The sequence below is a fragment of the Rhyacophila brunnea genome, unplaced genomic scaffold (assembly GCF_057557595.1).
Source record: "Rhyacophila brunnea isolate RB1 unplaced genomic scaffold, BYU_Rbru_1.0 scaffold_11, whole genome shotgun sequence".
Lineage (NCBI taxonomy): Eukaryota > Metazoa > Arthropoda > Insecta > Trichoptera > Rhyacophilidae > Rhyacophila > Rhyacophila brunnea.
The window spans coordinates 43,928,391-43,946,501 of NW_028232763.1; the positions used below are offsets into that span (position 1 = coordinate 43,928,391).

General features: G+C 32.5%; 1 protein-coding gene across 1 annotated transcript in view; it reads right to left on the reverse strand.

The window, feature by feature from the left end:
* LOC147078746 (uncharacterized) overlaps positions 1-18,111 on the reverse strand; it is a 223,625-nt gene that overhangs the window by 65,322 nt on the left and 140,192 nt on the right. The window contains exon 4 of the mRNA XM_085957675.1: positions 13,777-13,910. Within this exon, the coding sequence (XP_085813801.1) occupies positions 13,777-13,910 (134 nt within the window). The remainder of the gene's footprint in view (positions 1-13,776; positions 13,911-18,111) is intronic.

Below are 18,111 nucleotides of genomic sequence, written 5' to 3' on the forward strand. Positions count from 1 at the left end.
TAAAAAGAAATGCAAGCTTTAAAAACTTACCTTCCCTAATTTTTATATATTTAAAACGAATATTTACTAATGTAGATAATGTGATTTAGTAAATAAATATTTTTTTATTGTTAAATTTATTTTCTTTTATTGTGTTAACTGTCAATTCATAGTGGATATTATTTGTATTATTAATTTCTTGTAATAAAAGGTAAATCTTTATTATAGTACTTTTTCCACTTTTATTAATTATATCTGGACCGGTTTCGTCCGCTTCAGAGGGACATTTTCAACATTAGACGAAACCAGTCCAGATATATTTAATAAAAGTGTCAGAAGTAGGTACTATAAAAATTTGCATTTTGTTAAATTAAATTAATAATAAATTTATATCGTCGATAAAAATGTTATCGTTAATTACATTACATTTTTTTTTTTTTTTGTTATTTACATTTACATTACGTTATATTAAAAAGTACCTAATTTTAACCGCATAATGGATAATTGGAGGCAAGTCAAGAAAAATGGGAATTTAAAAAAATGTTGAAAGATACGTCGTCTTGATGAATTAAAACATTATTTCAAATATTCTTTCAGTTAATTTTAATTAATGTATTACATGTCTCATAATTTCATTGTTAGATGTCCATCTAGTATCTACTAAATTTTATTTAGGCTATTAATCAATTCACCTTAAAGATTTTTGACAGAATGTTAACATTAATAGCTATGTTACATTTTGTATCTTTTATACTAACTTAACGTTTTCAATATCTTAATTTAATTATATCCGATAAATTAATATCATTTTAACATTATATAATATTAAATAGGTACATATTATATTATATAGGAATACAATCTGTATAATATATATATATATATTTACATATTATATATGTTAGATGTTCGATGAAAAGTTTTCTTTGAATTACTTTTCCTGGAGCAATATCCTATGACGGTTTTGGTGAAAACGCGTGACCCTGCCAGGCTGTATAAGCAAACTTACTTGCGTTGTAAAAAGAGGGAGTCACCCTTAACTGAAAATGGCAAAACATACACGAAAAGGTTGTATAATATAGGGGTAGGGCCTAAACATGATGCCTGTACATTTTATATTAGCTGAGAGTTACGTCAGCTGAGTTATAAATAAGAATATAACTATATTTTTATGAATTTAATTCAAGAGGGAATACTTATAATATAAAATGAAATATTATTACAACGAAAGCACAGTAAACTGTATAATAATTGGTCCTTAAAACTAATGTATGGTAAATTTGTTTTCTACGCCGTACTTCCACTCTACTTTTTTTCTTTTTTGATGGGTAATATAATATTGTCCAGTCAAAATATTATTTGTATGATAGGATTTTGCTAACGAATGTACTTCAAATGAGATACTGTCATACTTATAGATATTTATTTTAACAAAACTTTAATGAATAACTATGTTACTAAGATTTGAGTATAAAAAATAAGCTATGGTTGCGCTCTTAGCAGTGAACTGTAATTTGAAGATCATTGTGGATTTATTACGGATAGAAGGGGGGGTTAACAGGATACTAACAGGCACTGACTTTTTGTGTTGAGGTCTTCCCACACTCACACACTGGTAAACGGACGTTTTGGAATGACACTCTCATGGTTTCACTTGGTTTTTGATGATGAATGATGATGACAAATTCAGGTTGAATGATAGACGCGATGTTCGCTCAAACCGTATCATATTTAGCGCAACGATGTATTTTGTCTGAGTCACTATGTGGTTAATGACGGCTTAGCTTTAACAAGCCTACACGCGCCCGTTGTCTTTATGTAACTGCCTGTAACGTCAAAAGGGTACTCGATGGACGAATCACCTTATTTGCACAGCTGTCTACGAATAATTCACAAGTGCCAGTTAGCGACGGTAAAGCTATAACAAGCCTATACGGGTTCGATTTATTGATGTCACTGAATGTAAGTCGCAATCACGGACAACTCATGATTTACGGGACATGACCCTTAACTGCTGGTTGCCCTGGTTTGCGACAATAATAAATAAGGATTCTAAGTAGGTGGGTAAATAAGGAATGACGATGACGGCCACCATAATTGGCCCAATCAGAATAAAGTCTGAAAAGTTTTTCTGTCACGATCAATTTATTATCAGGTATCTCCAGAGACATTAATATTGTGACACAGAACCTAATCCGGTGACAACACATTGTACTTATTACATTTTAGGGTCAGTTCGTTATTCCAAACATTGGATCTCCATAAAACAATATTCTTAAAAAAACGTTTTTTTATAATAATGGATAGTTAATAATAAAAAAAAGGTGTCGTCGAACTAATTTTTGACATAATGGAACTTAATCATTACAACACTGCTCGGTGTCGTTTTACGCGTGTAGCGAATGGGATGCAGGTGTTCTAGCGAAGTATCAGAGGGCGATGGAGTCTCTGCAGGCCTATTCTAACATAATATCACTTAACATAAAAAGAGCTAATTATTGTGATAAATATATCACATTTATCACTTTACGTATTCTGGCGGTTAATTATGTAAAAAAGTTAACCGTCTGATTTGCAAAAAGTGATATCTTTTAAAAGCCTCTCGCTTGACCGTGCTAATTTTGAAAGCGAGACAGAGTATGTAAATTTTACATATTGAGAATTGAGACGCAAGTTTCGACTATTATTTTGACATGACTGATAAAATTGTAGGTTTTGTTGATATTATGTCTCACGTGTCAATACAAAAATTCTTGAGTTCGTCTCATTACCACTAAATGGCGCTGGTTCAGCTTTATCCGCTTGTCTACCAACCTACATTTTCGACGTATTGTAAATTAGAGATAGCCGCCGCTAATCGTTTAGTATAAAGAATACCTTCCGTGCTTGAACTTGGAAGAATGAAAATAACGGAAACGTGCTAAAGTGATTACTTTTAAGAATAGACCTGATGGTGGCCACCGGCTGAAGTCCAGTAATTGCGGGTTGGACTGTCAAAGGTGGCTAAGGTTTCGGATTTCACTAGCCAGGTATAAAATAATTAAATAAATATAATATATATTATATTTAAACTTATATAAGTACTAGAAAAATGATAAACTTTAATGTAAATACGTCGTAATAATAAACTGTCTCCAAATGAAAAATTTTGACTTAGTGAGATCTAGCAGGTTTTGTTGAAATTGATAATCATAAAGAAGATAATGACCCATTTTGACATCTTGGTGTTATACTGTAAATCTGTGTTACTTTATTCGATTAGGTATATACAGTCGGGAACACATGCAGGTGATGGGGGACAAATTCAGTCAGACAAACGCGTTATGGTTAGCTTTTTAGAGTATTTATCTTTTAAAGCTTTTCGAAGCTTTCTTATGTTCCATTATGTGGTATTGATTTATTATTCTCATATATTTTTGAGTTGGGATTCCTAGGTAATGTTACAATCTATATAATTTATATTATTAACACAAATGTGGTTAATTTTCCGGGTTTATATTTCAAAACATAGAAAGAGTAATATTATTTGATGACATTATTATTAAAATGTTTCAGAGATACCTACTCGTAAATAAATACTTTTTAGCAAATTAAGTTAAATACACTTCGCCATTACATCAAAGTATAATATTATGATATTTTCATTTAATGGTGTTTTTAAAAGTACTTATTTTTTTTACACCATTTATTTTTTCATGTTAAGAATCTGAGCATGGTTAATTTACTAAAATATGGTCAGGAACTTGCCAAGGATAGCTGCCTGAATGCCGACTCAAAATTACACCACCTTCGCAAAAATAAATATAACAAAAATTATTTTGTATTTTTTTACAATCCGTACAATAAAACTTATACTTTCATGATTCGATCCTGATGGCGCCCTTTGCCAGACAACCGACAACATGTTCACAGAAACATTGTATGCCCATTATGTTGGGATCTATTGAGACTTTGAGAAAATGCTTTTTGGTTTTTTTTTTATATCGCTGTGGATCTTGTGATGCATAGATTAGTCGTAGATCAGAGATCATTTACTTATAAATACAATTATTACGTATTTTAAAATAACACATAAATTAATATCTCATTTTTCTACACTTTCGTAAGTAGCGCCTTACGTCAGTATGCAATATACCAATGCTCTGAATATATTTTAACAGACGATTGAGTTTATCTAATTAAGTGTAATATATTTGTTTTTGGCCAATTATGGTAGCCGTAATCCCATACAAATTCCTAAACTACATCCCACAATCATTGTTGTGCGTCCAGGTACGTCATAAACAATAATTGTTTTAATCACTGTTAAACCGTGTTTGCGTAAATGCCACCAGAATTCCTGCAGATTATCGAGACGTCATTACCTGCACTCATTTTGACGGTCAATCACCGTCTGTACAATGTGACTCATCCATCAATTTGTTGCCTCTACATCTGACATGATTGGAACGAACGTCACATCTATCATAAACTCACTACCACCTTTATCCCGAATAACCACAGTGTAACCGTGAGAGTAATAAATCGAACCGCGATAATACTAGTTGTATGAGTAAACCCGGAATCAGTTTCAACTATCTCATCTTCAAAGTGCCTGGACATAGTCCCTGTGTAACCGCCCTCCTCCAATATCCAAACCCCCCTATCATACAGTCCACTAAAAATTATCACCAATATTATTAAATTATATTAGTTATAATTTTTATTCCGGGTCATGTGCTACGCACCCCCTATCACTGCCATTTGGTGCAGCACTTTAATACTCGCCTACCTATAATTAAATATATTATCAATAATTATTTCTTAAATCAGACGTGACATTTAAGAAAAATTTTCGCAATTTATACGGCGTCCGTCATAATATAAAGTCTTGGCATAAGTATATTATTATTATATATTATATTTCAAACGGCAAAGGAAACGATGTCTAAAATTATTCTATCGTCATTTTGCAAAATGCCCTAGGCGAAACGAATTCCTTCATGAAAATTCTGCAAGTATGGCCTCCTATTGTCGCACGTGCTCTCCGTTAATGGGATTTTTCTCAAAAAAAAAAATTTTTTTTTTGACAAAAGAGAGGTCTGATAAATATTTATGTTTTGTTCGGTAGTGGTGGTAGTCCCCGCTTAATGGGCCGGTTAGTATGCAAATTTGTGTGTTTTATTTTAACGAAATAATTCGTTTTTTATTTGTCTGCCTGACTGTGATTCTGGCATTATACTCGTATTAGGTAAAATTTATTATTTTGTTATTATTCATTAATGTCGTAATAAATAACGTGCGAGGGGCGCTAAATTTGGTTTACGACCAAACTCACACATGTAGCATTATCAATCCTTTAATTATTATTGGTATGTTTTCTCACCAGATAAGCAAACACGACTTTAACGGAATTGTTAACGAGTCAATTGAGATATCACGTTTTAGCTTCCAACCCGCGAACCATAGCCGAGAGAAATTCGTATTATTGTGATTTTTAAATAATATTTAAGACTTTCACGGTTGTTTTTTATGGTAATGGATTTCTAAATGTTTTTAAATAATCGGATGAAATCAAAGATATTTTTCAAAATACCATGTATGATCATTTGAAGTTCATAATATTATGAGCCTCCTCGAGATAGGATGTTGGGTGGGGTACAGTCTTGTAGCCAACCGTACTATAATTTTATTATAGTATTTATTTTGTACTATATTTTTGGTTCTCGTACTATAATAATACTTATACAATATTAAAAGATATAGTACGCCCAAAATAGTAAAATTTCGAATACTGGAGATTATCTTAAAGATTTAATTTATACATAACAAAATACACTAAAGGTACTAAAAATTGGATAATTGCGTACTATAATGTCTTACCAAATAGAAGAAAATTTGACCAGCTGAGAAAAAAGTTTCTCGAAAGAAGTAAAAAAGTCGTTGAATTTGTTTTAAGTACAATTAAATTAAGTATTTTGGCAGGAAGGTAGGTAATACTTAAGAGCATACAAACAGTGAAACGGCAAATAATTTTCAACTATAGGTGCGACGAAATTTCAGACTTGCTGTCAATCGGAGAGCGATAGTCGAGCTGTGAACACGTCACTTTGTTTTGTGATGGCGTCGGGGGAATCAATTCTTAAATCGTGTAAAGATGTCTAAAAAACGTTACCCATTTACTTAAAAAAGAAAACATGTCAATGAATATATTATTATTATTACTAATAGAACAATAAACATAAGATTAAATGGATGCATGTTGAATTTTTATGACAAATTATGTTTTGTTCTGCATGCGTTGTTTGCACAATCTTCGCGTCGCGTAATCACGACCGTTTTAGACCGTGCCCCAGCTGAAGTATAGCCTTAAATAAGAAGAACCCTCAGAATTTCGTAAATTCTGAGTATTTTTTTTTATGAGTAACCAAAAGCCTATACATTTTCAATAGATAATAAAGCATAGGTGCTACAATTTTTGCCGAAATACCTACTGCGAAATACTTTAATTTATTTGAGCGTGTACTATAATTCGATGAGAAAAAGATGACAACCCTGGTGGTACCGACAACCCAAGCCTAATCAGAAAACGACAGTCGGACGGCATGCATACTGATTCGCGATATAGAAGCTGATCGCAATTTATTGAATATTAATCTTCAACCAGGGCATTATTCGATTGTAGGAGAGTTCAATAGAATGTTATTCGATAAGCACTGTTCCGTTGCGCCTCGGACACTAACATCTCTCTTATACAACTTGTATGATATTATTTATACAGTAATAAATTCTCAAATCTAAATTCACAGTCAACAAAAGTGTATTTATTCCATTACCACAACTATCACCTGAAACTAGTGACAGTCTGCTCTATTCTGCATTCAACATCCGTCGACCCTAAGTTGTATGTACAGATTTTTTTACGAGAAATGGATGTTAGCCATTTGCTCAAGCTATAAGGTCAATACTCTGACTCCAACACACATTAAAAATAATACAATGTATATTTGCCAAACCCAGGATTAGAGCTAAGACATTATAAGCCGACGTGTTAGCCATTCGGCCATCGTGTAGGTGTATTTGGGCGATGTATAAATGAGAACTTTGCCATTCTGGGCAGTTTTGACCTATGTTTCCCTGATAACTATCTCAATTTTTTATTCTCCCAAGGTGCAGAACCAATCAGCCACTGGTAATGCCAATTGGGAGGGCGATAACCATGTTTAACCAAATTGCTTCGGGTGTTGATATATTCCACCTGCGAGAAGTGAGTTTAGGTGAATGCTATTTTATAAATTCTTAAAATACCAGTCACCCTAGTAAACTCGATGTACTTCTTTGAACTTCTATTATGATGTATAATTGTATTTTTACTGCTTTTGTATGTTTATAATAAATTATTATTATGTCCTCTTTTTATATTTTCATTTATATCCCTTTTATTACTTTTCTTCTTTATAATAATGTTTCATGTCATATTGTGAACGTCTTAAACTTATAATTTGTAATGTCTACAATATGTTTAAAAAAATTGAATTTGAATTTGAATTTTCAATTTATATGTATAATCAAAACAAAATATATATGAGTACTACCGATAAGTATTACATAATAATATAGTTTAAAATTACTTTAAAAACATATTATGATACCTCGTTTTCTAAAAAGATATAGTTTTTTAAGCTATTGCCTTGCCATACATACCATATTCATATGACAGTTTCTCTGCTTAGTTATTAGAGGACTGTATCACTACATATTTAAATCAACAATTCTACAGTATTTACTACGGATCTATAAAAAATACTTTAAATGTGTTTTCCCATTTCTGTGGGACTCTTTTTATTTTTAAATATATAAGAGAACACTTCAGGCGACTGTTTTTTCGCTGTTGAAAATATTCCGGTAATGTTAGCTCTTTTATATGGCCCTTGAACGTGCGTAGTATATTTTTAGGGGAGCTAAAATAATGTAGATACGTCTCCTTTTAGATAGCACTTACAAGTGTCCATATAAGTACGATAATATTTAAGTAAGAACACTTACGCTCTTTTAAACATTTTGCCATTGAGGCGTATTGCTGAAAAAGTATAAAGTATGTAGATAAATGACCATTTTTACTCGAGACGGAACATACCAGAATGAAGTGACTATCTTATTATATTATGACTTTTTTACGAGTTAAATTTGTGATAAATTTTAACAGTTAGTTAAAAAAAACTTTACTCTCCATTTAGGGTGTAATTTTACTTTTTATATCTTATTAATATTATAATTAATTCTATTTTTAAAAGAAATATGGTATTATCGTCATCATCATTAGCTGGTGTATCTTCGCTTGTCACTCTGCTTTAAAAGAAACAGAAGACTAACAGAGGTGGAAAGTCTTGGTCGCCTCAGAGAGTGACGTAATTTCAGGGTGGCTATGAGAGAGGGAGGTCTCTGTGAAGGGTCTAGGACGATTTGGCGCCGGGACAACTGGACGCCACGCAATTTGAAAATAAATAGACGTTAGGTACTTATAGGTTCTTTTAAAAAATGTATTTAATATTATTATTTATATTTAAATTATTATATTAGGATTTAATAGTTGGTGAAAATTTTAATATCCACTCATAGATAATGATTTAATCGTGCATATTAAGTTCCAAAGGAAAAAGTTTTTCTATTTTATATAAATCCTTAGGCATGGTAATTCTCAATGCGCAATAAAAAAAAACATTATATTAAGAGGAGTAAAATGAATTAAAACTACTAAGTAGTAGATAGAAACTGATTAGTATTCCTCGTCTACGTTCTGTATACGTGTATATGACAGTGTGGCGTCCAGTTGTCCCATTCCCCTCTGTGAAGGTCCATAATATGCTTGAACAGGATAAAAAAATATATAAATATTGCCTCTCTTTTTGTAAGTACCATATATCTGTTATCAATGTAAATATTTAGCTTTTTCCTAATCTATCACTATTATAAATATAAGGCAAGAGTTCAATGATGCACTCATACTAGTCTCTGAGCTTCTTAAGTCGATGCGTCTTTCTTTTGCCAAGTGCTCATTCTTCGATAATCGTTCCTTGAATGATAAGTTGCAAAAGTTGATATCTCTTAGGATTCAAAGTTCTAGTGCTTGATATATAAGTTTAAAATAGTCAACCAAACAATATAATATACTTATACATAAATTTTCGTTAAAAATATGGAGAACCGGTTAAAATTTTATTTAGTTTTTTTCCGTTTTAGTTTAGGTACTGACTATAAATTATTGCCATTACACAAAGACGTTATATACCTATTTTCATGTTTCGAAAAATACCCAAAGTAGATAAATAAGTGTAGTTAAAAAGATTATTAAACATTCATACACTTCAAGTAAAATAACTAATGAGTCAGTTACAAGTTGTCTCTTTTTTCAGTACTATCTTCTATAGAAGAATGTCAACCAATTTTCAGAGGGTCTCCCTATCATGGGCTAGTCGTATCGTACGCCTTGAAAAATGAGTCATTTTACTTAACCAAGAGAATCTTCTTCTGCCCTCGCTTCTGCTGTCCTCCACTTTTCCCTGCATTATAAACTGATGTAACTCATACTTCTCATTACAGAAAATATGGCCAGGGTAATAAGTGAAGCTATTAGTTTCAAAATTGGTAACCTCCGTTTTTTTTAATATTTGATTATGTAAATACTTTTCCATTGTGTGTATATTCACAGCATATTAAATCCAGCTGCGTTTGCTAGGTAAATAAAATTAAACCCAATGTTTCTTGAAATGTCTTTTACATTCATCAGACGCCAATTTGTACATTTTACGACTGACTTGAAACATGATTTTTTATTAATTTTATTGGCAATAGCGACATTTTATATAGTTAAATACTATTTTACACCGTTTATTAAAAATCGTCATAACATCATTAATGGCATTACAACCCTTGGTGGGTCTTGGCCTTCTTTAAAAACTTCCTCCATCCTGGACAATCCAGCGCCGACACTCTCCAGTTGCCTTGACTCAGCATTTTTAAATCTCCCGTGTCGCAGTCCAGCCATCTCAATTTCGTCCGTTCAGGTCTTCTTTTACCCTCGAGGTTATATTCTCATGTATTCTATGAACGTGGCCAATCCAGCGCAGTCTCTGAATTTTCATATGCCACGTAATATTTTCGCCCCCATAAAGTGTGTACCGCTTCTCATTATACTTTTACCTCCAAATGCCGCTTTCTTGAATAGCCCAAAGATTCTTCTCAAAGCTCTCCTCTCAAAGATATCCATATATTTTCTTTCACCCCATTTGGTGAGTGCCTAACATTATGATCCATATGGTAATACTGGCAGCAGAAGAGTTTTATATTTGGTTGTTTTGGTTTTCCTTGAGAGTGCTTTGTTCTTTAGAAGCTTTTGTATGCCAAAATAGCACCCGTTAGCGAGGGTGATCCGGCATTTTATTTCGTAACTCGTGTTATTAGTGTTTGTAACAATTCTGTGTTTATTAATATTATGTTTAAAAAAAGGAAATATTCTATTTGCAGTCCTAAATAGACTTTGTGATTATCTCAAAATAGCGGAATATGGAATACTCGACTTAAAATTGCCTCATTGGAGCATACCAAGATAATATCCTCTGTGTATATAAAAAAACTGCCTCCAGACTTCTGATGATCCATGTGTTTAATGTTTTGGCTTTGATTCCACAAAATAGTTACAACAAAGCACCTAATCGTTCCCAATGGCCGTCTTGACTTACTTATTATTATGATAGCAGAGAAGATGTTTATTTTTTTAGAGTCTAGAAAATCTATCTAAAAAATATTCCAATATTTTAATTCAAATATTCTCTCATAAATACTTATCAGTAAAATGAAAATAGATATTGCTTTTTATATTAATAAATATTTCGCCGACTTCTCGTTTCAACTTTTGACCCAATTTTGAGTACAGAACGATATAATATATTTTATTTTTTTGACCTTTCAGCACGCCACCTATTTTCGTACTGCACATAATAATATGAAATAACTTTAAATAAGGCGTATGTTGCACCGCAATAATAAACTTAAATTATGTCGCTATGTATATTATTCTATGCATGTTATGATGAAATATTCATAATGTTATTTAATTTTCATTCGCGTCTGTTGTTGTTTAATAAAACCATGTCGGTTTATTAATATACACGTATAAACGATCAACTTCAAAGATATTTGTTTATCTTTCCACTTAATCATATAAAAATAATCAACAAAAAATATTATTACATAGTTAAGTTGTTCTTTGTTCTGAGTTGTTTTTCTTCATGTTGACTTTGTAGTATTTTGTTGAATGAAATACAACTTTATAGCAATTTTCAGTAAAGTATGTACACACAATATAATATTCATGATTTTACGCTCTGTTGATTATTGCCTCCTATTTATAACTTGCTTTTCCCTCCACCACCCGTCACGTCTCCACACCCGTTATGCAGGCGTATACCTTGGCGTAACGAAGGATAGGCGCTGTTCAAATTTGTGCCGAAAGTGTCCCAGGAGCAACTTCCCAAGACCTTGGTTGGCGTGCACTAGAGTGTGCGTGATCCCTACTTCCATATAATGTATAACGGTCAATTCTCGATGAGAAAAGACCTTCTCGCTCGCCGTATAATGCCGCAAACTTTTTAAAAGCTGAGAAATTTTCCCTCGTAGATACCAAGTCGCAATGGCCGACCGGTCCAACTGAGGGTCGGACCGACTTGAGAAGCTCTTACCTTTCAACCGACATATGGGGACACTCCCAGAGGATGTGATCGGCATCCAGCAATTCGCCACATAAGCAAGTCGGAGATTCTATTAGGCCAAGCTGACATAGCTTGGAGGCAAAACCACCGTGTCCGGTTAAGAACTGAGAAGTCCAATGGTCTGGAGTCAATCTGGTTATCTCCATGCGCCATTTTATATTAGGAAAAAACAAATGCGTTTGTCTGCCCTTGGAAGAAGTGGTCCATCGCCCCTGCCACGCACGCAGCGCCGTGTCATACACCTGGACGGCGATTCCTGAATGAAGCAGTGCAAAACTCGTCACCGAACCGCTTCAATTGAAGCTCGTAAAATTTTTAGTTTTACAGGAGATATTGGGTGTACAGAGCTTCGCGTGAAACGGGTAAAAGGCATATAAGTGCGAGTGAGAAAGCATTCAACATGCTTATACCTCATGTCCATACGTTAGAGTAAGATAGAAAGTAAACATGTCAAACGGCACTATTGTCAAATTAAATAATATTTTTATCCATTTTGGTAATGACTTCATATTTAATCAGTACTTACCGTTAATGTTGCATGATTAAATCATTCATTGTTGAAGTACGTAACCAAGTAATCTTTAAACACGCTAGTTACGTCTCCAATATAACAATATTACAACACGGAATTTCCGTTGTATTTTGCAAACAAACATGTGTGTTTCTGTATTACAAAATCACAATAAATACATCCTTAAATGAGAATTGAAACACGAAATAATAATTTTAGCGGTAATATGTGGTAATAAGTGGTAAATGTAAAACAATAGATCAACAGCTTTCTCCAATATTACGTACGATACGAAATCTGACGTTTATTATGTCAAACGGAGAGTTGCGAGCGCCCCTACCGTGAAAGCATGTGTACTACCAAAGCCTGGCCTAGTGACACCCAGCGATTGACTTTTAATATGCTACAGTTGAAGCAAGTTGTGTAAAGTTTGCGCAACTGGTCATTTGTGCTTCAGTCGTGAATTGACCTCCAGGTGGCGTACAATAAGTTTTCGAGCGCACCGGCTCATGGATCCAAGTCCTAAAGGCGGCGATATAAAGATACCGCCAACCTCCGCCCCCAGACCCCCGAGCAAGGCGGTCGTGGCACCACGGACCTGAATGTGCAGGTCTAACGGAAGCACTCCAGCAAGGACAGGCAATGCGTCGGTAGAAGTCGTCTTATAAGCCTTAGTGAGGGCAAGTAATGCTGAGCGTTGACCGCTGAGAAGAGTTTTTCGGATGGACAATAACTTACACCTATGATACCACGTGCTGGCGGCATATCCGGCGATACTCGTAAAGATTGCATCGTAAGCTATTTATAACTTTACTTATCGAAGTATTTAGTTTTTTTTTATAAATATACCTAATATTTTAATATTAATTATTGTTATATTCAACACTAATGAATGACTGATTTGATAATAATCAGATTATTATTAGAATAACTGTGATTATATTGAGATACACGTCGCGTACTGTCACGCTGTCACGGCGACAAATTTAGTCCATAGTTTCGTCATTTTGCAAAATATTTTGAACGAATACCATCTCTGTAAATTCTACGATGGAGAACTCTAATTATTATTCATTATTCATGCTAATTTCAATTAATTTTAGAAGATTGTACGTATACGTAAGTTAAAATTACTTGAGATATTACATCCATAAATAATATTTTCAACAGAACCTAACCTGCAGACCATAGCTGATAATATACAACATTCTTATATAAAATACATAGTGGAGATTTACATACCCCGCAGAATTAGATCTTAATTGCAACCTAATTCTTTTATGTAATAATTAAATATTATTTACCACATAATAATAACCACTTAAAATCATTAAGATATAGTTACGTATACCTACATACTCGTAATCATAAATAACTCGAGATGGTTTTCTTATGCTATGACAAAAATAGATTACCCCAGTCAAGAAACTACTAACAATAAAACATGACCCTATGTAATGAAGAAAACAATTTTCAGTTGCGCGGTCAGCGAATTTCCGGAACGTTGGACTCAAAGAAAATAGATTAAATCTTGTTTACCTGGTGGCCGTTGATGTACCAGGTGAGATTCGCCGCCGGCCGGGAGAAGTTACTCGTACAATTGCCTCTTAACACTGATCCGGGTCTGTAGCGGGGCTTGCCGATCTTTATTACGGGTCTGTGTGTTGGGACGTCTGTGTGAAAAAAGAAACATAATATATTTAAAGTGTGTACATACGTCTTGTTAATACATGTATATTATAATAATACCTCATATTCGTAAAAATATATTAGTAATATTATTATTGCTGTAGGTACTGTTTGGATATAGTTTCGTTCCCGTTTTTTTCTATTAGGTAACCAAAAATTACTTCACAAATATTATTTGCATATATTATACGCAGATTAAAGAATACATATTTTTTGGTATCAATTAAATAGTTTTACATTCACATAATCTCAGACGGTTTTGAAGTGATCAGATAAACTTAAAAAAAATAGCGCACTGGATCAGATAGCATTGGTGGAGTGGTGAGGTGCGAGTAGATAGGGTCAGGCTTAAATCTGCTCGTTGTCGAACAATACACTAGCAAAATTTCATCATAATTGATAAATTAGTCAGATAGTAGCGGTGGAATGATGAAGAGAGGATCGGTTAGTAGGGTGCATGCCTACACCTATCTAATCGTTTTTGAATAACCCATTTGCAAAAAATCATCACGTGTAAGTAAAGGGACCTGATAGTAGTGGGTGGAGTAGTGTAGTGAGATGCGATTAGAAGACAGTGCGTTTTTATCCAACCGTTGTCTACACAAAACAGATAATAAATATAATTCCGATAGGCTATATACCAATACATTACATTTTGATGCAGGTTTTTGAATGTGTGAGTGTCTTACGAAAATGAACCACGAATTATAAACGTGCAATAATATGTCGTCTCTGTTCTGGCAGAACACACTAACTGGAGAATACTAGTTTTGAGTGATTTGACTTTGAAGTTGTTAAAAAGTTTGAAATAATGGTCTATCATAAGAGTTTATTAAATAATCGTAAAAAAGATGACTTTAAAATAAAGACTGTTTATTTATTAAGAATGTTTCCAGACGGTAAAGTTTGAAATAAGGATCATTTTGGTACTAACTCAATATCTCATTTTTTCGAATAAGTGTCCTCTGCCAGAACAGTGATGATGTGTAATACATCAATATTAAATGAGCATCAATGCATTTGTCAGTATTCGACGTATGACGTATTCTTGACATGTGTTTAAATTTATCTTGTATTATTCCTTACTCAAGATCGGTCGCCTGCATCTCCTTACCCGTTAGGTATTTCAGTTCCCATTATTTCTGAGTTCCCTATTTGCCTATATTCTCTTCGGTTTGAAAAAAATCAAATCAGTCTGTTTAATTATATAATATGTCATGTAGACGAAATAGTAGGTCATTATTATACGATTTTAATAGATGAATAGTTTTGTATTATTCTATTAGAAACGGTTTGATTGATACGGTGTTTGAATTTATGCATCTAAAGGCTATATTTTATATTATGGTATAATATCTGCAAAACGAGTGAACATCCTAAAGTTTATTGACATCAAGTGGCCAAGTAGAGGTATTTTGTATACGTACTGGTTATTATATACTTATACATATTATTTTAATTATAATGTAGGGTAAATATGTTTTAAATTTAATTTCATTAAACATAGACTCATTTTTGAATGATAATTTTGATTAATGATACAATTATCTAAATCGAAAATGTGGCATACATACTGATACCCTCTCTAGGTTTATACATTATGAAGAAATTTTAACTGCATTAGCAAGGGTCTAATAACGGTTAGTAAACATTAAAATTCCAACTGGCAACCCGAGTAACGAGTAGAGCATTATCTTAATTGTATAACTTCGTGTGATACATCATTATTAGGAATCGTTAAAGTCATTGTTTTGTGACATTTTTCAGTGTTGCCAACATCTCGCAAACAATAATCCAACATGATGTATTGTTCCTATTTTGAACTCCAAAAATACAATGGCGTCGGCAGTCGCGTCAAAGTTTCGCTCGCTCGGCAACTTGTTGTCTTGTCTGCTAACATGACAAGACTCTGACGGAATTTATGTTACCGACTGCAAAACTTTGCTTCCGACAACGGGAAACAATGTATTATAAACTACCCTTGCAATTCAGGAAGGGTATGTGTAGGTATTATGAAAGATGGGCAATGATTTGCAAGTATTGTGATTTAACATCAACAGCCGATCAGAGAAGAATTATATACAACTATAATATAACAGTAACACACCATAATACCTACACAATTTAGAGACTACCCCAAGAACATACATTATTTTTTTTAAATATTTATACCCAATAGAAATCGAATCTACATCTATCACAATTCTATAAATAAATTTTAAGCAATTACCCAGTTTTGCTTTTCATTCTAACCTAGAAAATACTAAAACCTAGAAAATCTACTTGCGATTGGAGACATTTTGTATCGGGAAGCCCGTGTGCATGGACGGGAAAACTGAGCTCGCGCAAACCAAAAAGCGCTATAAAAGTCTATACCGCGCAGGCAAGTCGCTGTCGTCTAGCCGGCGCATTAAAACCCATTCGCTGCGGACCTTTTACTTACCACATTTAAATAACATGCTAATTATATCTAATGGCCACCTGATGGGCAACGCACCAGTTGCGTTTGACGCATATAATTAATTATTTTAAAACTTTTGTATGTAATAAATGTCCTTATAATAAAAACTCTAGTAATTAGTTACTCACCCTCTATTTGTCTCTAAAAATTTCAATTTAATCCATATGCAATTACGTCATAATAGTGTTCAAATATAACGAGATATTATAATATTATCGAATTTACTATCACTATTAGCGGGGAAGTGTTCTGAATGAGAATTTAAATAATTGTGCCATTATCATATCAGTCAATTACGTGCTATTATTAAACAATATTTTATTATATTAAATTGAAAATTGACATTACTGTAATGGTTTTAACATTAAATTTATTGAAGGTTATGGCTATAGATAATCATATTATACTAAATAATCGTAATATGAAAGCTTATGGCGCCAAATATACAAAATTGCAAAATGTTAAAATTTATTTAAAAAAAAAAAAACGTGGCAATTGCAAGTAGCAATAGAAAGTTTTACGAAATAATAAATTAGTATATTTTACTAAATTAAATTATGTTCAGTGAAAATAAAATTAAATATGTCATGCAAATGCTGTCAAAAGATTTTTTATTTATTATACTAAATAATCGTAATATGAAAGCTTATGGCGCCAAATATACAATATTGCAAAATGTTGAAATTTATTTCAAAAAACGTGGCAATTGCATGTAGCAATATAAAGTTTTACGAAATAATAAATTAGTATATCTTCCTAAATTAGAATATGTTCAGTGAAAATAAAATTAAATACGTCATGCAAATGCTGACAAAAGATTTATTATTTTAAAAAAAAATGTCTTTGATGTGAAAAGATGACGAATTTCCAAAAAAATGTAATTTTGTTCAAGGTCAATATTCCGACGTATTTATTACCTGCGCTATCCTTGGAGGCCACAATTTTTTTTTAATATACATTATTTCATAGGCATTTTAATGTAAAAGCTTCTAGTTAATTTCGTCGTAATTAGATGTCCGTAGCTTGATTAGCGAGAATCCAGTGGTTACAACTTACAAGCTCAAGTCCTGTTAGACGACGTATTTTTTCAATTAAGTATAATATTATATCTAAGAAAAAATGGTTTATTAATATATTATGAGGTGAAAGTTAAAAATTTACTTATAGGCAAGTAGGTATTTATTTTTCATTGTATGTTTCTTGATTCTTTATTTTTCATAGACGTAATATTCAAGTATTCTCATCCATTTTTGAAGACAATGAAAGAATGCCATTGTTTTATTTTACAACTGTAAACTGAGCCCCAATCATGTTGTGGAAAATTGGAAGTAATTTTAAGTTAGACGGATGCCAATTGAGGAAAATTGGATGCGGTAGCTACTCCGTTATTTGCCTTAATTTATTGTGAAAACCGTTTTTTTTTAATAAACGCTTCATTTAAATAAACAATTATTCATAGATATATCTAATCAATTAACATGTATTTTAATTAAACTATTTCTTTTATTCAACGAATAAGACACGAGATTTCAGATTATAACATTCTGTATACTAAATATACATAATTTGAAAACATCTCCTGCATATACACACTAGAAAAAATCGTTTTGTAGAAAAAAATACGACACCAAAAAATATGTAACATTGATCTATGCATTATATTATTGTAGAAGGTGTGTTAATGCTACTGTATTATTTATCATGTAACTTATCTATTCAAATCA